Raw genomic sequence first — 25,376 nt, 5'->3', positions numbered from 1 at the left:
GACCTCACGTTAACATAAAACTGCATGGGTCTTTCAATTTATTTTGCAGCCAATAGAGTATTCAGTCAAACTGCTCTGTCTACGTGGTTTAATCAGCAGATGACAGGTTTCACCCTTGGAGCTTCGAATGTGGCAAGGATGTTTCTTGCAAAACATATCATTACAATGTTTATGCCTACTCATTCAGTTACTGGTAAAGGTAGGATAAAGTGTCGTATATTTGACTAAAAATTGTTTCCGCTAATTTTTAGAAACCAGATATATGCATTCCATTATGATGTTGCAAATGAAGTCCACTTTCAGCCTCTTTAATTGCATTTTGTGAAGCAACCCAAGCCCAAAACAAAGACTGGTATCCTTTTTTCACAGAATAGGAAATGCATTACTTAAAGTGCTTATTTTCAGAATATTCAATTTATTTGTACAGACACAGTGAGCAAATTCTGATCTGTGGACTAACTGATCCACTGACTAAATATGGCCGGCCCCACTTAAAAACAGTGAAGCTTAGTCCGATGATGGTCTCACCACCTCGCTCCACACGCGCCATTAAACCGTTCAATCTCAGCTGGAGGTTTAATTGCAGGGCCTGTGCATTGATGGTGCGTGTGGAGGTGGGGATGCTATCAGGGGATTAGGCCGCGGGGATGCCATCAGGTGGTTAGTCTGCACTGCTTTTACGTGAGTCGGCCATATTAAGTCTGCTTATCTGTTAGTCAGTGGATCAACTTGTTCTGAATGACCTCAGTGACTATACGCAGGGGCGGATTCAGAGATATTTTCTGACAGTCTTCCAAATTATCTTTGTTGATCTATTCTTCATTTTTGACCGTCTTCCAACGTAAAAATTAGACAACTTTCAATGTAAACTTGAAAATCTGACCGTCTTCCGGAAGACCCAGAAGACGGCCTAAATCCGCTCCTGATACATATACCCATCTTCTTAATCTGCTCCTGGTGCTGGAGTGGGAGTCAAAGTTTTGGAGTTTAAACTATACAGCCAAACACATTCCTTAGTTACTTTGGAACTTAAATAGGAATTAAATCATATATTTCAAAAAAAAAAAAAAAATGAACTTGAATTTGTAGAGCTTAATTGTCAAGCAGGACACTGAAGGTGGTGTCCCTTTTTTGGTTTTCCAAAAGAATGCGTTTACTCCAGCTGGTGGTACAATACCCAGAGGCAGTATTGCCTTTCTGATCCTCTAGTTTTGGTTTGTTTTTGACAGGTGCATTTTTTTTTTTTGGAGGGGGGGGGTGTAAGAAAACTGGCAGTAATAATCTGTATATATCTTGATACATTACAAGGCATTAACTCTTGCTTTGTATATTTAAGAATAGGACTTGTAAATATATGTTCCTGTAATACTTTTTCAGATTTGATACCAGCTTCTGGCTTCAGAGTGTGCAATGCTGAGGGCAGCTTTGACAATAAGCAGTGTTCTGGTGTTTGGTGCTGGTGTGTGAACAAAGAGGGAAGGCCGACACAAGGCACTTTAACTACTGGTCACTTGGAATGTGATGCTAGTGGTGAGAATTACATTCATATCAGGTTAATCTTGTACATCTTGTGTTACAGATTTTTCCAGAAACCAACCTCTATAACATTAGCATGTTACCATGAAAAATGATTCTTAAACCTGAAAATTCTGTTCTAAACAGGATTTTGCATTGCTCTATTTTTATTCCTGCTAAAAGAAAAGTTTGCTCTTGATTTAATTATGCCAAAAAGATAGAATAAGTAATGATTTCAAAAATGTGAATTGTTAATTTGGAGCTTGAAGGCAATTAAAATTCATGAACTATCTCTTTGCAAATATTCTCAAATGGTAACACTTGTATCTAGTTTGTGATGTTTTATACAAATATCTACAAATTAAATTGATGTTGATCATATACAAAAAGTGGTAGAATTTAAATGCCCACATGCATGCTGTAATTATTATAAATATTTCAGGTGACAGGGTAGCATATGAAAGCGACCCTCTGTACAGTAAGTTCATTTTGCATATTGAACTTTTGTTTTTTCTGAAAATGGTTCTCTTTATATAAATTATTTTGATGGTTATCAGAGTTGTTTAATTTTGTAGTTGACATGTATCACTTGAATAAAAAACTGCGACAGTTATTGCATTATACAGTGTGCAATTAGTAACTCTTATTTCTTCATTAGAGTGTAAAAATGGACGTATACCTGCAATTTGTTCCAACAGTTGTGTGGATGCATCATGCCCAAATTACCCTGCGGCACTGTGTTTTGCCGATCCTTGTGACAACTGCAAAATCTCATTCTTTGTGGACAAGAGGTCATCTCTTGTTTGTTCATCTAGGTATGTATGATAAACTATGCTACAATTTAAATTGAACATTTGATGTTTTCATTCACTGGTATATTGTACTGGAGGTGCCTTGGATTTGGTCTGGCAATTACAAAGTCTACTTTTATTATTGCTTACTTCTCATAAATCATAAAGGCTAAGTCTTCATCTTATGGCAGATCACATTTTAACTTGAAATTGCCAAATTTTGGGGGCAATGAACGCATTTGCATAAACATATGGTTTGTCACACTGCACCCTTGTCATAATTCTTCAAAATTAATTGTGAAATATATCAATAACCAAAGGAAATATGGGAATATGGTGAGTTGCCAAAACACTAACCCTGCAAAGTTCTTTTTTGTAAACTTTTTTTTACAGAAATGCATTCCTTATGGGTAGAGAGAGTAAAATTAGCTTGGTTGTTACTACTGAGATGAGCATTTTTCAGTATGGTTGCCAGTTTGTTAGGGAAAATAGAAAAACAGCCAGAAGTTGAGAGATATACTTTGTACTAATGAATGTATTTCCTGTTGGAAAAATACAGTAGGATAACTAACTACATCCTAGCACATTACTGTTATCAAAAAAAAAAAAAAAGTAGTCCAGTTGCCATTCCCAAGGGCCTGATGTTCAAACCACGCTATGTTATTCCCAGTGAGTAAAAGAAAGAATCTCATCATTATTTGGGGTAAGAAAGGTCAACTTAGATTGGCTTTTCTTGCCAGTGGCTACTTTCTGGACATTGAGCTCTATTCATAATCCAAGGTGTTATGTAAAATAGAAATACATTCATAGAGATTCAAATCAAACTACATTCTTCATTTTGGTGTCTTATTGCACATTTATGAATACAGAGGTGCAAATTGTGATTATTTCTTGCATCTCAGGAAGTTATATAAATTTAAAACAAAAATAAAATAACTACCAAAACAGTACAGAAAAGGCAGGGAAAGAGCTGGTAAAATCATGTTTTTATATACAGACACTTAGTGTCTGTATATATTCTGATTGGTCTGTCTGTTCGCGTCATGGCTGCATGTCCCTGTTGCCGTTGCAACAACAATCAATTTCATGCTGCAAAGAAGTTATAAAACAAAGTTTGAATATTAAGTCTTTAATAAGTCTTTATTTTAGTTTCAGGCATTTTGTAAATGTGTCTAGTGCACAGGCAAGTTCACAGAGCGTCTGGATGAAAGAATTAAAACACCATATAATGCAAATAAAGACTTTAAAGAGGATGACACTTGACGAAATGGCTGACAATATTGATACAGGAAGGAATGTTGGTGGCAGTGGATATATGGAGGATGAAGAGATGGTACAAATGATGGCAAAGGGATGGACAACAGATTGGGAGGGGGATGGTGGAGAAGATGATCAAGGTGAAAATGAGAATGGAGAAAAGGAGGTCGGGGAGGATGATGGAGAAAAGGAGTTGGGAGAGGATGTTGCTGATGATGGAGAAAAGGAATGGGGAAAGGACGATGGTGGAGAAAAGGAGTTTGGAGAGGATGTTGCTGATGATAGAGAAAAGGAATGGGGAAAGGATGATGATGATGATGGAGAAAAGGAGATGGTAGAGGATGGGGAGGAGAAAGGACCACAGTTAAAACATGTGGACTGTAAAGGTACTTATGGTTTCATATGAGATTCAAAATTCCACAATAATTACTAACATTGTAAACAACACTTAGAAATATATCTCATATCATTTAACCACCAAAGCTGCATATATATATCACAGTTATTCTGAATTTTGCACTTGCCATCAGACCACCTGGACCCTCATCTCATAAGAAATTAAATTAGTACAAAACCCATACTTAAAAAAAACATTGACTAACTTTAAATGTCAGAACAGAATCACTGACCATTGGAAAGTTTGGGAAAATTGTCAATTACCCCAGGAAAATCCATTTTATGGCACTTTTCCAAGCAAAATGAAGAGTTGACATCCCTTTCATGTTGGCAATTTATTTTCATAATAATTACATAATAACAAGCAGTTCATTAGTAAACAAAACTTTATTTAGATATGTTCACAATGACACATTTCCTGGTTTTGATAGTGTCTCTATTATCTGCCTTACAATTTTAAATAAATGTTAATATCTTTCAAAATGATTTTTTCTTAAGTGATAATATGTTCATGTTAAAATTTTCAGCATATGATTTGCAAGACCAGGGACAGTCAGGTAATATTCAGTATTATTGCATAATGATCTCATAGAAAAATTATTTTCATTCTTTTTAAAATTGTTTTCATCTCTCTCTCCTTAAAAAAAACTTCACCTTGAGTAATATTTCCATTTTGAATTATGAGAACCCAATGCAACTATTCTGCAAAAATTTGTTGAGTACAATGTAACACACATGCACAATAAAGTTTATTTTGTTGTCTTTTTTAGAAGTGCCTCTTAAGGCCTGTCCATATAATGTTTGTATGAACGTGACATGTGACAAGTATCCAGAGGCCATATGTCTTCCTGACCCACAGACTTGTCAACCTAAATACTATGACATTGTCACCAGAATGGAAATTCAGTGCAACAAAAGTATGCTTAGATTGTTTTATTAAATTTAATATTATATTTCAGTAGGGTTACATCATCAGTCAAAAATAATCAATAACAAATTTTTCTTACATTTAAAATACTTTTCCCTTCATATCTGATGTCAGCATCAACATATGATTCATTTAAAGCATCACACAAATATGTTAATTGTTCAGATAATCTATCAAAACTGGAGTTCCAAAAGCACATTGCCATGTTAAACCACAATTGTTAGGCCCCAAGTGTGATATTGAATTTCAATGATTTTTTTCTGATGTAAGATTCAAACATGGCATATTTCAGTCTAGTTATGGTTATTGATAACAAAGTTCCTTATCTCTAATATTAACATTCTTTTAACAATTATTAATCCTTTTAACTTTATATTCCATTTGTATTGTATTTTATTTGAAAAGTCTACAGAACATGTTTTTAGATAAATATATTTTTATTAAATAAATATGTAATTATTATTAAAATTTCATCCTTTCTCTTTCTGTATTAATCATCTTTCTCTCTTGTTCAGTCTACCCAGTGTGTCAGAGACAACGTGCAGTAGCAGTGATGACTGCTCTTGTTGGTGGAAGGGTTCAGCTACTTGCTTGCACAAAGAGGGGAACATTCAAGGTCACTCAGTGCAATAATAAAAAGTGTTGGTGTGTTAATGAAGAGGGGAAGAAAATATCTCATGGCAAGAAGTGTGGCATGATGAGGAAAAGTATTGCTGTTCGTATTCAGTTTGAACTTCAAGCATCACCAGGCATGACATCAGCCTCCATCACAGGGCTGACCAGGTATTTGTGGAAATGAATTTTGATAAGCACCAGGGCCACAAGAAAGAAATAAATTTATATGTAGTTTTGCAAAATAAAAGAAAAAGAAATTGTTACTCAGGGCTCAACATTAACAATTGTGCATTTTGCAACAATTTTTTTTTTTTTTTTTGCTCAGGAAACCAAATCTTGATCAGCAATTGTCTGACAAAACACAACTGATTCCCTGGCATGTACTTATGCCAATGTACTTACACTGTCAAAATTTGTCATTTCAACCATCTTCAAACAAACATGCAAGTAAAGAGTAATCTAGGTGAAACGGAAGAAAGATTTGAAGCACAACATGTGTGGAAACTGGGGGCACACTGAAGTTTAAACAGGGTCAACTTTTCAATTTCAAGAGTTGTCAATCAATCAATCAGTCAATTTTTCCACCAAAGCACATTATTGTGTATAAACAGCATCGTGTCCTGGGTCAAAATCCTAATATGACCTAGTTATTATAAGCATTATGAGTTCATCAGATGTAAGAACACATGAACCTGAGCTACAATAAACTTAAAGAATTAGCAAAGGTTTCTTTTACATAATAGCAAATGAAAGACAGCTTATTGATAAAGACATTTCATGAATAACGTTGTATTTTACCTTCTAGTGCTTTGAGGGGGTTTTTGATGCATGATTTGGACCTTAAAAATGAACAAATAAAAGACCTCACAGTAAGTACAATATTAACAGTCAGTGTGTCGTTATCTACTGACCCTGATAGTTTCTAAAAAAGTATGAATATTAGCACAATTTGTAGCTATCTTCATGTTTTTATCATTCAGTGATATTTTTATTCCAAATGTGAAATTTCCTCTCTTAATACAAGCATAATTTTGTAGCCATCTAATTATCATTTAATTATATTTTTATTCCAAATGTAAAATTTTCTCTCCAGATCTCAGTCAAGCCAAACAGTAAATTGTTACATGTCCAACTCACTGTGTTGCAAGATGGTTCTTCTGACATGTCAGCCATTTCCTATTACTTGCGTGGAAAGGTAATATCACTTTTGACTACTATATTGCCATTTAACTTTTTTTAATTTTTTTTTTCATTTTTCAATTCAAGTGTGTTCCATATGCTTTTTGCAACAAATGCATGGTAATAAAAGTTTACCAACTACACTGTACAATTGCAGATATCCAGTGGTGATTTCTATTTGAATTTTGACAACCATCAGCTCATGGCAGCACCAGGTTCCATGTCAGCTCAGATGGAGTATAGAGCTCCAGGTAGAACAAAGATAGCAATGTCTACTAAAGGAGCAGATGGGGGAAAGATGATAAAAATGGTGATTCCAGTGGTGGTCTGTGTGGTTTTTGCTCTAGTGGGTTCAGTAGTAGGATTCTGTGTAAGTTTTAAAAAATACATTTTCCTTTTTATTGAGACTTCAGAAATCTCAATTATTTTTAAATTTGAGAAATAAATATTTATATGCATACCAATTCACAGAAGATACTAACTACAGTAGAAAATTAAAAATAACATAATTTGGAGTTTACATGTTTTCAGTTTTATTTGTGATTTTAAAAAGTGTAATTTATGGTTATTGAGTATATTTATAAATATCTTGAATTATTATTTTTAGATGTATCAGCAAAAAAGACAAAGAACTAAGGAAAAGTTGGACAAGGACTCCATTGCTCCCAGTGATTCTGGCTATGACCAGGTACATGCTACCCTTTCTCATTTCTTTTCTTTCTTCACATTTTACCTTCGAGAAAATACTAAATTGTCTTTTGCATTATTGTGAGGCATTCACTGCCACATGAAATGGAGAAATGGTGGTCAATTGCTTGTGTTCATGAATATTTCAATTATGAAGGAAAAAAACATTTATTTACAGTGTTGGGAGCTTTACTTAAATTATACTGGACCTTAGGTTAATGTGCATATTGCCGAGTTTAACTGCATGATAAACAGCCAGAACCTGTGAAGGGTCATGGGTCATTTAGTTTTCAGCCTCTACTTGTTCCAGCAAAAATCAGTGGCAATTTCTGACACATATTCCCATACCAGAACAGCAAGTAAAAGATACTTACTTTCAACTTTGGAGAAAGAGTCTAAATGTATATTTTGTTTTCAATAGACGCTGGAATTTGACAATGCTCTGTTTGAGCATGACAGCAAGCATTACCAGACATTGAGAGAGGAACCCACCAGTTCAGCCCCTGAAGACGAACCAGGTGCCCCAGTGGTGGCCCCCAAAAGTGAAGTCTCTTATCTGTAATCCACGATGGTGCCTGGAGGCTATCTTCAAAGCAAGACGTGTCTGTACATAAAAATAGTTGAAGTCTGATGACTACTTTTGAGACAAGGCTAGCAGTGTTTACCATGCACAATATATATCTGACAAACCTTTGTTTGCCTTTTTTTTTTACCAAATTCATCCCAGATAGTTTTGCCCTTGGTGACTGTTGCATACAAGTGATCTGCTTTTGTATCAGTTTTTTTTTTTTTTTTTTTTTTTTTTGGTGAAGTGTAAGGAATATCATCATTTTTTTACATGTAAAACAGGACAGATTACTGTATTTTATCATTTAGGTATATATATATATATTCAAGACATTTTGACATGGTATAGAACTCCAGTTAATATTTTATCAGTATTATAATAACTTTTTTTAAATACTAAGTGGAAACTATAACTTGAACTCTGAAAGCACTGCACACAATGCAGTTATCTGCAGTTTCATGACTACTTTTGAGACAGGACTAGCAGCGTTTACCATGCACAATATATATTTGACAAATCTTAGTTTGCCTTTTCTTACCAAATTAATCTAGATAGTTTTGCCTTCCATGACTGTTGCATACAAGTGATCTGCTTTTGTATCAGTGCTCTTTGGTGAAGTTTAAGGGATATCTCATCAGATTTTTTGCCTTAAAGTATATTATGCCTTCTGCAAAATCAACCACTCACATGTACAGATTACTGTATTTAAACATTTAGGATATATATATATATTCAAGACATTTTGACATGGTATAGAACTACAGTTAATATTTTTATCAGTATTATCATTACCTTTTTAAAATACTAAGTGGAACCTATAATTTGAACTCTGAAAGCACTGCACACAATGCACTGCATTTTTACAGCTAAGCATAGGACCACTGGCTGGTTCACATACATGTTATATAAGCTGTTATGATATGAACACCAATATATTTTTATACAATTTTCATTAATTTTTTATGTACAGACACATCCTGTCTGAACATATAGCCATCACCTGTCTGTCATCGCTGTTTGACCTATTATCTTCAAGCTTGCAGAACTGATGAATATTCATTAAAAAACTGGCCCAGTTAAAAAAACAGCATGATTGGACCATTTGTTGTATTTTGTAAATCCAACTTTGTGTCAGTGATATATTGTTTCGCCTAGTCTTGATCAGTCTTTAGTTGTCCCTTGTGTATAATTACTAGGTGTGAGATGTTAACTAATTATATTACTTGCCACATTAATTCTCAAGTGGTCATAAATTACTTGGCAATAGCACTTAAGTAAGCAGAATTTCTCAGAATTCCTTAAATGCCTTATTACCAAAATTGACATAACAAAAGCACAGAAAAAGGAAGGCCATTTTACTTATTATTCTCTAACCTGTTTTTTTCTTTATATTTGCATTTTAATTCAATTTTCATTTTTCACATCACAGCATTTTCAAGGTGTGACTTCAAACTTGAAAGTCATTGTTAGTCACATTTTCTGAATATCCATGATACTTATATCATAAAAATACCAATGGTGATTGTGCTGTTAAGCATCAATATTGTGTCAAATTTGAAGAAACCCCTTTTTGGCACTGATGCCATATTGAACATTAAAGGAAAACCATGCAACTTATGATTCTTTAACTTAAAAATATATTCATAGGATTGGAATACAGCTCGAATTAGAAAACCAGTCTGATTGAATTCGTTTTCTAGAAGTTAGTTTTTTTAAATGAAATTTTCAGCTTCCATATATTGGGCTTTTCAGTGTGGGAATTTGAACTCCCATAGGCATATAGCCTTATGGTACTAACACTTTCTGAATATCCCTGTTATGTATAGTAGATAATTAAAAATTGGTGGTGATTATGCTGTTACTCATGTATGTAATATTGCATCAAAATTGACGAAAAAAGGCCAATTTGTGCACTGCCACCACAATTGCCATGAAAGAAAAATTTTGTAACTTTAAGATCGATTCTTAGGACTGACATACAGAATTAATACATTTTTTTTTTTTTTTTTTTGGTGAAATTTTCATTTTTCTCATTCTGGCATTTCCAGTTTGTGAATTTGAATTTAATGAGCCTGCAGCCTCACGCTAGTTACATATTCCTAATATCCATATTACCTGTTGTGCATAACTAAATTTTGGTGCTAATTTTGCTGTTAAACATAATGCATTATTGCATCATGTCTGACAAAATAACTTATTTTATGAGTCAATATTTTCTGCCTTTTGTCTGTAAATTTGACAGCTTTGCTGCCTTGTTTTGACTTTATTTTAGTTTTGTGAAGATGTGAAGTTTTTGTATATGCATTTTTAATTTGTGAAGCTGCACAAGCTTTATGGCTATTACTACCAGTATATGATTTTATATACATGTATAACAACAACGTCTACTTCAGAATCTATGTTCCGACTTGACACAGTTTATGGTAAACTACAGCAAAGACACTGCAGAGGCAAAATGAGAGAGACAGAGAGAGTTAACTGCAGATACCATGTACTGACATTCAAATGCAAATGAAATATTATTCGGAAACCAATATTTATTGTTCATGGTCTTTTTCAGTAAAACATCCACTAGTAATCAACTAGTTATTTTTAAAAAAGAAAACTTGAAAGGTTCTGGTGAAGGTTTTCATTTACATTTTATAATCATTATTAAAAAAAGTCTATTTACAACTGTCAAAAAATCTAGGTATGAGAATTGAAAGTGGCAGTTGTAACAATTTGTAAATTAGAATTTTTAGTAATATTTATGCACTTAAGTTATAAACCTTTTTCATCTTTTGCAGAAATACGAGGTGCGCATGACAGGAACCGCGTGCCACAGGGGTCATAGTAGCCCTCTGCTGTTTCCAGCATGGCAATGCTAGGTATAGATGATGTACAAGGTGCGCATATAAAAAGGTCGTTTGAAGCGTGCACTGCTTTCTGTCAAACTAAAAAGGTGGCTGAAGCATAGAAATGCGTAAACTGTAGGCAAGAAAACAGCTATTTGGATGGAGAATCAAGCAATTAAATGTTTTTTTTCTCAGTTTAAATACGATGCGCTGTACAACTAGACTTCACCTAAGTGTCCGAGCCTTGGCTGCACTTTAAATAGTGATGACGAACTAAAGCTTTAGAGTTCTTTTAAATGCTTCCGATAATAAAGATATGCGAAATATATTAAATCAAAATAGCCAGCAGACTCGTACACAGCTTTCAAGAGTGTGGACAGGTGCGTAGGCCTACGTCTTCACAATATTACATGTATATATGCAAGCTGTGGCGATATCACCTCATTTACCGGCAGTATCAATTCATTACAATTTTTGTCTTGTTTGAAGGATGTCTTAAGAGATTTTTGAAATGATAAAATGAAAAGATTCCCTGCATTGTTTGACTCGTACCTACTGTGTATACAAGTAAAACTGACACGCAGATTGTTCGTCGGTGAACTGATTAAATCATTTGGTACCTGATAAGGCATCAGGTGTTACTTGTTCAATTGTTCGGTAAGGGTGGCGGCCTCAACTACGACCTTTCCTCTGTAATTGAAACCTTCTAATTAATAAGTGTTAAATAGGTGAGACAGGAATTCTCGACTCTTTCCCAGACGATAATTAAAGTTTACCGTGTCTTACTCTAGTATATGTACAAAATTTACGACAGGTAAAAAATGTCAGACTTTCGGTCTGACAAGTATGAAAATTTTGTCAAACTGAAACAAAACCGTCAGGCAAAAACAAAATTATAGCAATAGGCCAAATTATTTGATTTTCATTGTGTTAAGAAATAAATTACTTTTTATTTTGCCGATAACGCGTTCAACAAGAGCCGATGTACTTTCTTCTTCGTATGTCTCTGTTGATCTTGATAATATGAGCCCCATTTGTACAAATCAGTAATACGTATATGGGACTGGATACATAATAATAAAAATTTTATTAACGTCTCACGTTAAAAAAAATAGAACCCACCCTACTATGGGTTATGAGAGACTAAAACTTGTGATAGGCCTGCTACATTTAAAATGATCACTTATCAATAAAACACACACAAAAAGGATATTACATACAAAACTTTTCAAACCTTCTCTTTGTTGTTACACAAAATGTTGTGAAAGTTCTTGAATTTTTTGTAAGTAGAATCCCCGTGTAAAACTTCACAGCTTTTACTTTCTTTTTCCATAATCTCATGCTTAAAGTCTTTTCTTTCTTTTTAGGCCCCTATTCTTCAACTTTTTCTTCAGATCTTTATAATTTTTTTTTCTCGCATTGTTTACCCGTTGATCTCCTAATATTATAGTTTTCTTCCCTGCCTTCGAAATGTTCAGCACAAACGCGGTGCCCTACTTTTGATCCAAACCTGCTATATTTTCCTTTCTTTCTACCATATTTTTCATTTTAATGGGTTTGTTGGGAACTTATTAAATCTCATGTGTCTATCTCGCTTACTGTTATTGTAGCAGCGGGACAAAAAGCACGTAAACTTAGCCATGGTTTTTAGCACCGCTGTGTTTCGACATAGCAGGGCTCCCCTACCCACAATGCAATTGCCATTTCCGGAAAAGATGAAAAAGGTCTATAAAGGTCATTTTTTGTCACATTTGGTCTTGACTAGAACTACATGTACATGGACACCCCCCATACCTTAAAGAGAAAAAAGTTAAGTACTTTCCTTAATTTTCAATATTTACCCAGTATTACACATGTACACTTTCAGTCTACAAAGAACCAACATTTCACCATACCCATATAGCATTAAACATTTACAGCAACATACTAAATAGTCACATAACATGTGACTTATAAGTTATAGGAAATAAATTACCCACCCTTTTTTTTCAAATGTCCTGGATAATTTTACACAGATTATCATCACAGCAAATTGTAGCATTTATGTCACAGTGAATATGCAAATCATGGGCAAATTGCCAACCTGCCCTAGCAAGAATCCATTGGGATTTTGCCAATATATCTAAATCCCTTCAGGAAGATAGAAAAGGCCCAAAACTTCTTATTATATTATGTAGCCACCCCTTTTAAACCAAAAGAATTTCTAGCACAAATTTTTTCCAGATAAGCTTTACTAAATGTTCTGGTCCTGAATTCTATATTTAGTTTAAAACCAACATTCCTGGCAATTAACAGCACAGTTCATGGCACCGACAGGGGCTCCATCTGAAAAAAAAAAAAAAAAAAAAAAAAAAAAGGTTCACTGCTCTCAAATCTGAGTGGTATAAGAGTATCTTCAACCATGAAACAATGTCTTATGCAAAAGAGGATGCTTTTTCACATATGAATTAATTTTTGTATGAATTTACAAACTCCTATAAAAAGAAATAAGTACAGGCAACCACAGCATCTGTGTCTTAGCCATTTAAGGTAATGTCCTTATGGTATATTTGTCTGATAGATATTTTACATTATTGCATACATATTAAGATTTGAAAATGTGATACGTAATGGGAAATTTATTTATTTTTGCATGTATTTTCAATTTTCTTCAGTTGAAGTGCACTCATAGTCCATATCTCCTACACCTGATCTTCAGTACATATGTTAGACAAAAATGAAAAAAATTGCTAGGCACCCATGCAATTTTTGTTGTTATGGCATTTTGTTTTAGGATAAAACTGATTTTTTTTCATTTTCTTGGTACATTTTTGAAGTTTTCTTTGCAGGTAAAGTGCTGTCATAGACTAGATTCACCACACTAGGCCACCAGTATATATAGCAAAACCAGGAAGAGTGAAAAAGTAATGGGAACCCATGTCAATTTTGTTGCTATGGCAACTTGTTTTCGGATAAACCTGATATTTTCTACTTTCTTGGCACATTTTTAAAGTTTTCTTTACAAGCAAAGCATTTTCAATGACAAAACTAGCCACACTATCTGCTGACATTTTGTTTAAATATTTTAATATTAAAACTGAGAATAATCTTTATTGAAAAGCATTTTGTGATGCAATTTCAGCCAGCCTGTTTATTTCAACTTCCAAGTATTGCTAGATCATCAGATTGCCAGTACTAGCTGCTGATGCAATGTGCAACAAAAAAGGCATTAATGCATGATGCTGTTGCACAGTGTAGCATAAGGACACTACCTTAACCACTAGACAGTGTTATATTATCTAAAGGTGGCTTTTACTTTTAATTAAATACACTGGGAATCCAATTAAGGCACAATACCAGTAGATCTGAATTAACTTACAGGACTCATTTACTGTACACGGACTGACGTGATTCTGACATCACCATCTATTGCCAAGGTGTCAGCAAGTGTGGGTGGCTGTATGCGATGAGCAAACTCAATGAAGTGCTGGTTGTTTACTGCCACCTGAAATAAACAAGATTTACAATATATACGAACTAGTATTTGTAACTTGGTAATTTTGATTATTTCAATTGTGAAATAATAGTTTCCTTTTCAGACTTTCCAATTCAGTTTAGTAACACTCTATATATACCTCAAATAATCTATAGGAAAAGCTTAAAGGCCTTTTCACATCAAGTATTATAACTTCTTAATGCAGCTGTTTTGAGGTTCTACCACATAACTATGCTACAGGGATATCACTGGTACTCCCTTTCACAACTTCTGCAGGATTTTACTTGATGTTGTTAATAGAAAATTAGCCATTCTGAGTGTGGGGAAGGCTCAATTTCTTACATAATAGCCAGGCTATTATTTAGTTGCCTATCTCTTAAAACATACTGGTGTTGCCAAGATATAACACTCAATGTAAAAAAGGCCTTTAATACATAAAGATTCCTTAAATACATAAAGATCAATTCAAAATATTAAAACTGTGATAATAACCTTGAAGCATTGTTGCTCACATAAAATCACAACATCAAAATTAGCCCCAGCAGCAAAAGGGAAGTATGGATGAGAGCGTTCCTCATTTTGCCAGCCTCCACCTTGTTGGGAATTGCGCACCACCACATTGTAATTACTGCCATAGCTAAACCTGACATCAAAGTGCAAAGCTATGTCACAGCCGCTGTGCTGACCACACTGCAGGTTGATGTGAAACCTGGGGAAATGAAAACAGAATTCAGGATTTTCTTCATTATAACACCCATAAAACACATGACATTTTCTAACAATCAGTTTGTCTGTGAGAACAAGACTGCAATTATAGCAGAAAGCTTACTGTGCTTTAAAAAGTTATCTAGAGTTACTAACTTTTTTCGGACAGTTCTTAAACTGCTGAAACCCAGGCATACATATACTGGAACCATGACAGAGATGTGTGCAGACTGTATAAAATGATTCTCTACTTTCACACTTTTAAGTTAAAAGCTTAAAAGCTGTACAGGTATGCCAAAGCTAGTTGCCCTACCTGGAGGGGTTCATGTTTGGGGTGCCACTGATGAATATCATCCTGCCAGGATACATCCCTCCTGGGATGTGTTGGCTGTAGGGTACTCTCTGAAATAGTACAACTATTACTAACTGAAATATATACAGGCACTGTGATAGGCAGAACTTGACGGAAATAAGTTCAACCCAAGATTGCACATTTCTAGTCTGTCAAGAATACGGGTTTCTTTAACTTTATCCTTTCTCTGTAAAAGAGAGAGAGAGAGAGAGAGAAAGAGAGAGAAAGAATATCCATAAATTATTAAAAAAATGGCAATAACTCACTGGGTTATAAACTGGCTGGGGAGGATACCCACTCCCTGGGAAAGATGTTCCCTGAAATATTATAGTACATGTACATGTCAACAGAATAAACTGCTTACGTCTGACAAATATGGAAGCAATATAATGTGGCAACTTTACTTTCTCTGTTGTGGCTGTTCTAAATGTACAAACCATACACTGGGCAGCAATGCCTTAAATTGTTTGTCAAAAATGTTTTACAAATTTCAGGTAAAAGAATGACACAATTTTTGTCAGTCAAAAAATGTGTTAAGGAATACTGCAACTTATATATATGCAGGAATTTAAGACCACTCAAAAAGGAGATGCAGGGTGGTTAACAGGGTTGAGGGGACAATCCATCTGTCATGAAGGTTAGACAAGGCAGCAAAGCTGTCAAATGTACAGACAAAAAGCAGGAAATAACAATGCATAAAATATGCTACTGCCAATGCTGATGCAAAAGTACATCATGGTTAACTGCAAATTTAAAATCAAATTTTAATCAACCTCAACAAGTATTACCGATGTAAGTAAAATGTAAGAACCATAAGGCTTCAGGCTCATGAGAGACAAGTAGATACTTTGAAAATGCCAGAATGGGAACAAGACAGCAATGTTCTGAAATGTTTTTTTTTCCAGTTTTAACAATTTCTAACATAAAACAAAATTAAAAGTTTACTACCGTTTTTATATGATCAACTAAGAAAATTGATGAGATGGGAAAAATATTAATAGAGCAGTGTTAAATGTCCAATTTCTTCCATTCTGAGATTCTGAACATAGTGAATGATTGAATCTGACAAACTGCAATGATATGAGTTTATTTCCATTTTTGAAACTTTATTACACAATACACAATAACAAGTTTACCATCATTTTTACATAATCAAGTAATGATGTTGTAAAGATGCAGGAAATGCCAAACAAACACTTTTACGTATCTTATTAATTAAAAATTGAAACTGTTAACATGCCTAAGAATTTAATCTGAGGAAATGTGAAAAAACGGCATTCCTTTAAAATAATGGCCCGATTATGCTGATTTTTTAACTCAACCTGCGTTTTAGCAGGAATGACCACTCCTGTGAGTTTAATGACAATTGGCCTATCTGTTTTTCGTATATTGTGTTTACAGTGTTGCATATATGCTGAAAAATGAAAAATACAGCATAACTACTAAAATAGTGGCCCGATCATGCCGATTTTCGAACTTTACCTGTGTTATAGTAAGATCGATTACTCCTGTGAGTTTCATGACAACAGGCCTATCGGTTTTCCTTGAAATGTGTTTACAGTGTTGCATATATGCTGAAAAGTGAAAAAACAGCATAACTTCTACAATAATGGCCCGATCATGCTGATTTTCGAACTTGACCTGCATTTTATGAATATTCATCAGCTCTGTAAGTATACAGCCAAAAAGTAAAACTGCCTTCCACTTATTGTGTTTACAATGAAAGTGCACGGCGCCGGCGCCAGCGCCAGTGAGGACGGCGACGACAGACACAGGTGATGGCAATATGTACAGACACATCTGTACTTATTTACTGTACTGTTTGAGAACAGTAAGTGACATGGTTTTTCTTAAATGGTCATCATGGGAGCAGTGCCCAAAATAGATTTTTTTCAGATTTTGATGCAATATTACATAATGTTTAACAGAATAATGACCATCAATTTTTATGTACAGACACAGATGTGTCTGTACATATTGCCATCACCTGCGTCTGTCGTCGCCGATGCCGATGGCGATGGCGATGGCGATGCCGATGCCGTGCACTTTCCTTGTAAACACGATAAGTGGAGGGCAGTTTTACCTTTTTGGCTTTATATTTACAGAGCTGGTGAATATTCATAAAACGCAGGTCAAGTTCGAAAATCAGCATGATCGGGTCATTATTGTAGAAGTTATGCTGTTTTTTCACTTTTCAGCATATTTTTCACATTTCCTCAGATTCAATTCTTAGGCATGTTAACAGTCTCATTATTAAACTAATAAGATACGTAAAAGTTTTTGTTTGACATTTCCTGCATCTTTATAACATTGTTAGTTGATTTCGTAAAAATGATGGTAAACTTGTTATCGTGTATTGTGTAATAAAGTTTCAAAAGTGGAAATAAACTCATATCATTGCAGTTTGTCAGATTCAATCATTCACTATGTTCAGAATCTCAGAATGGAAGAAATTGGACATTTAACACTGCTCTATTGATATTTTTCCCATCTCATCAATTTTCTTAGTTGATCATATAAAAATGGCAGTAAGCTGTTAATTTTGTTTTATGTTAAAAATTGTTAAAAATGGGAAAAAAAAACATTTCAGAACAGTGCTGTCTTGTTAATAATAAAATATTAGTATCATGGATATTCAGAAAATGTGACTAGCAAAGGTCTTCAGGCCCATGGAACTTCTAAGTCAGAACTTGAAAATGCCAAAATGTAAACAAAGACAGCACTGTTCTGAAATGTTTTTTTTTTTTTTTTCATTTTTAACAATTTTTTTAACATAAAACAAAATTAACAGGTTACTGCCATTTTTATACGATCAACTAAGAAAATTGATGAGATTGGAAAAATATCAATACAACAGTGTTAAATGTCCAATTTCCTCCATTCTGAGATTCTGAATATAGTGAATGATTGAATCTGACAAACTGCAATGATATGAGTTTATTTCCATTTTTGACACTTTATTACACAATACACGATTACAAGTTTACCATCATTTTTACATAATCAACTAATAATGTTGTAAAGATGCAGGAAATGTCAACCAAACACTTTTACATGTCTTATTAGTTAAATAATGAGACTGTTAACATGCCTAAAATTGAATCTGAGGAAATGTGAAACAAGACAGCACTGTTCTGACATGGGTTTATTTCCATTTTTAACACTTTTTTTAACATGAAACAAAATAAACAGTTTACTGCAATTTTTATATGATCAACTAAGAAAATTGATGAGATGGGAAAAATATCAATAGAATAGTGTTAAATATCCAATTTCCTCCATTCTGAGATTCTGAACATAGTGAATGATTGAATCTGACAAACTGCAATGATATGAGTTTATTTCCATTTTTGACACTTTATTACACAATACACGATAACAAGTTTACCATCAATTTTTCATAATCAACTACCCAGCGGGCACTCAACGTTGATTCAACATTGAGGATAGGTTGAGATGATATTGATCCATCAATATTGATAAATCAACAAGATTTCAACATTGAATCAACCTTTTCTTGTCAACCAATTGTCAATGTTGATAGATCAACAGGGTCTCAACATTGATTTTACCTTTCTTTGTCAATCAGTTTTCAATGTTGATAGATCAACAGGATTTCAACATTGAATCAACCTTTTCTTGTCAACCAATTGTCAATGTTGATAGATCAACAGGGTCTCAAAGATTGATTTTACCTTTCTTTGTCAATCAGTTTTCAATGTTGATAGATCAACAGGATTTCAACATTGAAGCAACCTGTGTTTGTAAACCCTTTGTCAATGTTGACATATCAACTATATCTCAACATTGGGCCAACCTTAACTTTATAACCTTAATCATAACCTTGATAATAGTTTTAAATGATTATCTCACTAGAGAGGTATGCATAGGGGTAATTACCCCTCATAAAACGCTTGTTTTACCCCTTTTTCATTAAAATTAATTTTGTGAAAAAAGCGGTCGTCAGTTTTTTTTTTAACTTTCCACAGGTTATCTTTAAGAAAATGAAAAAAACATAGGGTCACCAGCCTTACTTTATGGCAAATTGACAAAATTTTACTCAAGGTTGAAGAAAAAGCTTGAAAAAGCCAAAAATGCCTGTTTTTCTGGAAATTTAAGTTAGCTGTGAGAAAAAAATTAGACTGGTGACCCTTTGTTTTTGTATTCTTTAAATTATCTTAACTACCTGATGTGACGTTATAATTATTTTAGTAAAGCTAATTTGTTGTTCAATTTTTATGAGTAATTACCGTATGTGCCTGCATACTTGTATAATGTAAATGAAGTGCGGGACTGTTATTAAGTGCGAGACTCCGGATAACATGAACTGATGCAACACGTGAGTGTGGACAGTGTGTAACACTTTTACAGTACAAAAACTGTACTTTATTAACAGTACTTTGTGAGGCCACACTATCGGGAGGATCGTTCAACAGACAAGGACATGGAAAACGGTGACATTGCATATTCAAAACGCCACACTATCAGGAGGAACGTTTAACAGAAAAGGACTCGTAAAACTGTGACATTGCGTCTTCAAAACTTAACTGTCTACGAATCTGTTAGAATTTAACTGTATTTGACAAATGTTAAAGTTTATGCAACATGATAGTATTACATGTAGTTAGTGTATGTAGTGTATGTTCATTGTTTGTAATATATTATATTCATAGTTAAGTTAGTTGTTGTTTGTGTTTTTTTATGTTCGGGCAGTTTTGGTCCGTTACACTGAGCATCAAACTGGTCCTGGTCCCGGGGTCTGGACCCCCCCCCCCTTTTCTTCCGAAATTACCTTTTTTTGTAGGTAATTTTCCTAATTTCCCCCCTTTTCAGATCTGAGTCTTTTTATTTCAAGAAATGCTTGATCATGGAGAACACCTTCAGCCATCAGGCAAATTTCAATCAAATATCCTGATAGCCTAATTGATATATCAACATTAATTCAATTTTCAAATTCAACTTTATTTCAACATTGATTCAACATTGAGGTATCAATGTTGATTCAACATTGATACCTCAAGGTTGTTTCAACCGTGATGGTTCAAGGTTGATTCAACCTTGATGGTTCAACGTTGAGTCAACTTTCATAGTCAACGTCATATCAACATAGTTTCAACATTGACCGTCAACGTTGATTCAACATTGATACCTCAAGGTTGATTCAACCTTGATGGTTCAACGTTGAGTCAACTTTCATAGTCAACGTCATATCAACATAGTTTCAACGTTGACCGTCAACGTTGATTCAACCTTGATACATCAAGGTTGATTCAACCTTGATGGTTCAACGTTGAGTCAACTTTCATAGTCAACGTCATATCAACATAGTTTCAACGTTGACCATCAACGTTGATTCAACATTGATACCTCAAGGTTGATTCAACCTTGATGGTTCAACGTTGAGTCAACTTTCATAGTCAACGTCATATCAACATAGTTTCAACGTTGACCGTCAACGTTGATTCAACATTGATACATCAAGGTTGATTCAACCTTGATGGTTCAACGTTGAGTCAACTTTCATAGTCAACGTCATATCAACATAGTTTCAACGTTGACCATCAACGTTGATTCAACATTGATTCAATGTTGATTTGCCCGCTGGGTAACAATGTTGTAAAGATGCAGGAAATGTCAAACAAACACTTTTATGTATCTTATTAGTAAAATAATAAGACTGTTAACATGCCTAAGAATTGAATCTGGAAAATGTGAAAAAACAGCATAACTTCTAAAATAATGGCCCGATTATGCTGATTTTCGAACTCAACCTGCGTTTTAGTAAGATTGACCACTTCTGTGAGTTTCATGACCTATGGCCTATCTGTTTTTCTTATATTGTGTTTACAGTGTTGCATATATGCTGAAAAATGAAAAAACAGCATAAATACTACAGTAATGGCCCGATCATGCCGATTTTCGAACTTGACCTGCGTTTTATGAATATTCATCAGCTCTGTAAATATAAAGCCAAAAAGTAAAACTGCCCTCCACTTATCGTGTTTACAAGGAAAGTGCACAGCGATGGCATCGGCATCGGCATCGGCGACGACAGACGCAGGCGATGGCAATATGTACAGACACATCTGTGTCTGTACATAAAAAAAGGAGGAGGCGACTGATACTTACTGAGCATAATAATCACTTACAATTTATGAAAGGGTGAAATCTACTTCAAATATCTGTTCCCTGTTGTTTGGGTTGCAATAGAAACTCTTCATTTTCAAATTTTCAATCACATTATTATTCAATCTTAAGACAATACTCTACTGTCTAGGCTAGCATGTACATTAACACCTGTTTCAAAGAAAGGCAGGTTCATCATTGCTTCATTTTTCAAGGAAAATTGTACATATTAAGCTCTCTAAAGCATTTATCACATAATACTGACTGGAGCTCAGTTCCATTTTTACCTCTGGACTAAAGCTCTCCATTGCAGAGTCAAACTGTAGGAAAACACAGAAAAGGGGGATTACAGCTACTTTGTAATTTATAAATAATCTTGGTCAAATGTTCTAATTTCTAACAAAATATAAAACCATGTTTTAACCTGTGTGCACTGCAGTGTACATGGTTTGTTATTGGTAAAAAACACAAGTCACATGGTCAAATGCAAGATTCTATTTTTTTCATAAATCAATTAATATAAAATAAAATTTAAAAAATCATTAGTCACTTTTTGTAACTTACAGGAGGATTAAATTCAGGTGGTGGAATGAATCCGCAAGATGGCGCATATCCTCCTGAAGGGGGTGGGGCCAATCCCCCATGAGGAGGTGGGCCATACCCACCAATGGGAGGGGCATAGGCCCCTGTGGGTGGAGCATATCCTCCTGGTGGCATAGAGGGAACCTGGAGAAATATAAGCTATATTTAAATCAATGTGATTAATAGGTACACTCCATACAATGATAATACAGATGTTACATACTGCATTGTACAATATAAAATTTACTGAGGTTAAACATTTTGCTACACAGACAGTGCAAAGATAATATATACTTACTGAGCCTCCTTGAAAAGCAATGTTTCTTATTTTTACATCACCCTCTATTCTCAGGAAGGTTGCCCTGTCTTTAGACATTCGGTGTTTAAATTCTATGAAGTGCTTTCCATTGACTGCAACCTATAAAAAATTCAACTATGACATGGAAAGCATTAGTACATACTAATATTTGTTTATAGAGACCAGTCAACCCTAATTTAAAAAAATGCATCCTCCTGTGTTTCAGTCTTTGTATATAAAAATTAAACCACAACCAAAATGATCCTTTGCCAGATAATGGTAAAAATACAATCATGTATTTAAAGCATGAACAAATTTATCACTAAATTTGGAGATCTAATAATAAAAAATTAAACCTTAAAAAATAGCACACATAATAAATGATGTCAAGGTTAACTTGACCATTTCTACCTTGTAGCAGTCATGCTGCACCAGAATAATGCACTCAAAGTCTCTGTTCTGTACAAATGGAAACCCTCCCTGCCTCTCCTCCTGCCCCCAACTGCCAGACTGACGGTGATTCCTCACTACTTGATTAGTTCCCTCAAACCTTGGGTTGAAATGGAATGCCACATCACTTTCTGGATTGGGCCCACTTTGCAAGTTGAAGGACCACCTGGAAAATACATGCAGATACTTTTCTTAAATTGCAGAAAAATTATGACCTAAGCAAGGAATTATTTCCCCAGAAAGTAATCAAAGAGAGTGAAATGTTTCATTGTGAAAAAAAAAACAGGTAAAAACGATTTTATATCTAATTCTAATAAACAACAAAAGTTCTGGCATAAAATATGGAGTCCAAAAACTAGAAGACTAATTATGTTCATTATACAGTGTACGACACCCAGATAGCAGCATAACCTCAACATGGTCATATATATATAATATATTTTAACATTACCATCTGCATGAACCTTTCCTAAACTATTCTGGTATACAAGAAGGGAAGGGTATGACCCAGGGTCTGCAGAGAACTATCCACACTAAGGGAGCATTCACAACGAGTTCATCTGCAGACTTGTGGGTCATGTCATATTTAATCCACGAATTAACTGGTTGTGAATGCTCCCTAGTAATTTATTTGTAATTTCTTGCTTGAGTGAATCACTTGATGTATAAAATGCATTCTTATGCCAGCAATTAAGAATTAAGAGCTTTGGACAGAGTGAAAGTTCATGTCATTTTGACACCTCAAAATAGACATTATAACAACACCTAGAATGTTTCAGCTTGACATGCTTATGTGCATCATTAAAGCTGGAAATAAAAATTAAACATTTTATGTAAGATTGTGAACAGCTGCAAATTAAAACTTGGGACAAATTGAAAATAGTAAAAAATCACTAATGTCATTTCACCACTGACAGAATCTTACCCAAAAGGAAAAAATGTTCATAAAATACTCTTTCTCTTTAGTGTCTACTGCTTCACAAACACAATTCCTACCTGTTGGCTCTGTGTGGAATGTGACCTTTGAGGAAGATCATCTTACCAGGTGTCAGTCCGCCTGGGATAGGGTTGCTGCATGGGGTAGGCTATAATAAAGGGGACATACATAACTTATACATACATAACTAATATATATATAACATGTATCTAAACATGCAAAATCAAGCAACTGCAAAAATAAACCAAAATGGACTTCTGAAAAATTTTTCCCTCCAGGAAGCAACCTATTGAGCAGAATCAAATTCAATATAAGTTCCATAAGCAACTTGATTATAAGAGACTTTGAGGTTGGTGAATCTTGCAAGATTAGAAGAAAGCTGTTCATCATGGCCATTTGATTCTCCCATCCAGGATTCTTGTACGATTTCATGATGACCAAACTGGTAAACAAGCAGATGAATATAACCTTACCCACATCTCTGTTGATGGGAAAACTGGTTGGCTTGACAGGAGTGTGCAAGTTGAGGAGATGAGAGGTAAGATAAAAATTTGAGAACTCCTGCGCCATGGCAGGTGCACAAACTAGTCTTCATTATACCCTTTCTGAGTCATTTGTTTCCATGCACTAGCACAGCAAGTACATATCAATAAAAGTGCTATAACATGAATTTCGTGCAAAGAGAATCAGAATTTCGTGCAAAGAGAACGTCTTTTGAGTAAAAATCAAGGATATTTTGTTGTTAACTTGATGTCATTTAGCTCTAACATATTATATCATAAACAGCGAAACTGCAAACCACTGATTTGAAAACCATCACAAATGACAACTTTTACATTCACTTAAAGTGAAAAACTAACTCATCATGGGGAAATAGACTTAATCAGTCCTCAGTTATGCACTTAAAATTAGCAGTAAAGCTAAAAATATGAAATATATAACGGAGCTACTCAAAATAACCCAAACACTGCATTGTTCAATAAACTAAGGTAATTTATTATCATAAAATCAAAATATTTATTTCATTTCCAACATATAGTAATAGTTCGCAAAGGTACAAATATGCTTGACACAAGAAACGCGGAAGTGAAAGTATGAAAGTAAACGAATAGAACTCTAAAGGTTAAAATAATCGCAGTTTTAAATTAACATACAGAAACTATATAAGCACAGATATACACCTTACCGGATCATATATTGGAGAAGCCATAGCTGTCTTCAAATAGATAGAATAGGAATCTAATCTCTGCAAGTCTTGTATTGACTAATGTTGACTGTGACTTGTTGACTGAAGTTCGAAAGTAGGTCAGTAGCATAGCAAACTAAGAGTGATCCGAAACTATATGGACTCCAGTGAAAATAGCAGATATATATTTTCTATTTTGTAAGAGATCTCAACAATTTGTTTTAACTTATCTGGTTCTTATTCTGTCCACACTAATAGCAATTTACGTTTTTGTTTGATATATAAGTTATTTCCTTGCTTTCATTAGTGATCTATTTAAAATATGCCGCGCACGTCTCAAGTTTGAATGTAGCCTTGCCTAATCAATTTGATTGGATGGAAACCGCATGCAGGTTTCAACTAGGTCAAATATATTACTCTTCCTAGTAACCAATATTCATCCGCTACGTTAATGTGGAAGAAAGGAATTCTTTAAAGAAATGTAAATTATCCAAT

At 34.3% G+C, this 25,376-nt stretch overlaps 2 protein-coding genes across 3 annotated transcripts in view; one reads left to right on the top strand and one right to left on the bottom strand.

Moving 5' to 3' along the window:
* Positions 1–10,470, top strand: part of LOC106172413 (uncharacterized) — a 32,062-nt gene extending 21,592 nt beyond the window's left edge. Inside the window, exons 10-22 of the mRNA XM_087004039.1 lie at positions 50–199; positions 1,378–1,530; positions 1,958–1,993; positions 2,174–2,330; positions 3,456–3,949; positions 4,487–4,516; positions 4,730–4,876; positions 5,403–5,670; positions 6,308–6,371; positions 6,596–6,697; positions 6,839–7,051; positions 7,289–7,369; positions 7,790–10,470. Coding sequence (XP_086860165.1) covers positions 50–199; positions 1,378–1,530; positions 1,958–1,993; positions 2,174–2,330; positions 3,456–3,949; positions 4,487–4,516; positions 4,730–4,876; positions 5,403–5,670; positions 6,308–6,371; positions 6,596–6,697; positions 6,839–7,051; positions 7,289–7,369; positions 7,790–7,930 — 2,036 coding nt within the window. The 3' untranslated portion in view covers positions 7,931–10,470. The remainder of the gene's footprint in view (positions 1–49; positions 200–1,377; positions 1,531–1,957; positions 1,994–2,173; positions 2,331–3,455; positions 3,950–4,486; positions 4,517–4,729; positions 4,877–5,402; positions 5,671–6,307; positions 6,372–6,595; positions 6,698–6,838; positions 7,052–7,288; positions 7,370–7,789) is intronic.
* Positions 10,454–25,151, bottom strand: LOC106172425 (galectin-4). Of its 2 annotated transcripts, XM_087004048.1 has the most exons (11): positions 24,882–25,151; positions 23,755–23,843; positions 22,720–22,924; positions 22,309–22,428; positions 21,993–22,154; positions 21,716–21,748; positions 15,569–15,619; positions 15,264–15,352; positions 14,738–14,954; positions 14,129–14,254; positions 10,454–13,095 (listed from the first exon to the last, which is right to left on the bottom strand). In XM_087004048.1, the coding sequence occupies exons 1-10, from the start codon at positions 24,903–24,905 to the stop codon at positions 14,138–14,140; spliced, it is 1,107 nt and encodes a 368-aa protein (XP_086860174.1). In that variant the 5' UTR covers positions 24,906–25,151; the 3' UTR covers positions 10,454–13,095; positions 14,129–14,137. The 2 variants fall into 2 exon arrangements, with proteins under 2 accessions (XP_086860174.1, XP_013408586.2); XM_013553132.2 differs by lacking the exon at positions 21,716–21,748 and having other exon boundaries at positions 24,882–25,131.
* Positions 25,152–25,376: the final 225 nt, after the last annotated feature.

This window comes from Lingula anatina, chromosome 2 (genome assembly GCF_051362555.1).
Source record: "Lingula anatina isolate TDL-2025a chromosome 2, LinAna3.0, whole genome shotgun sequence".
In the NCBI taxonomy this organism is placed as follows: domain Eukaryota; kingdom Metazoa; phylum Brachiopoda; class Lingulata; order Lingulida; family Lingulidae; genus Lingula; species Lingula anatina.
This window is presented reverse-complemented; position numbering and strand designations above follow the sequence as displayed.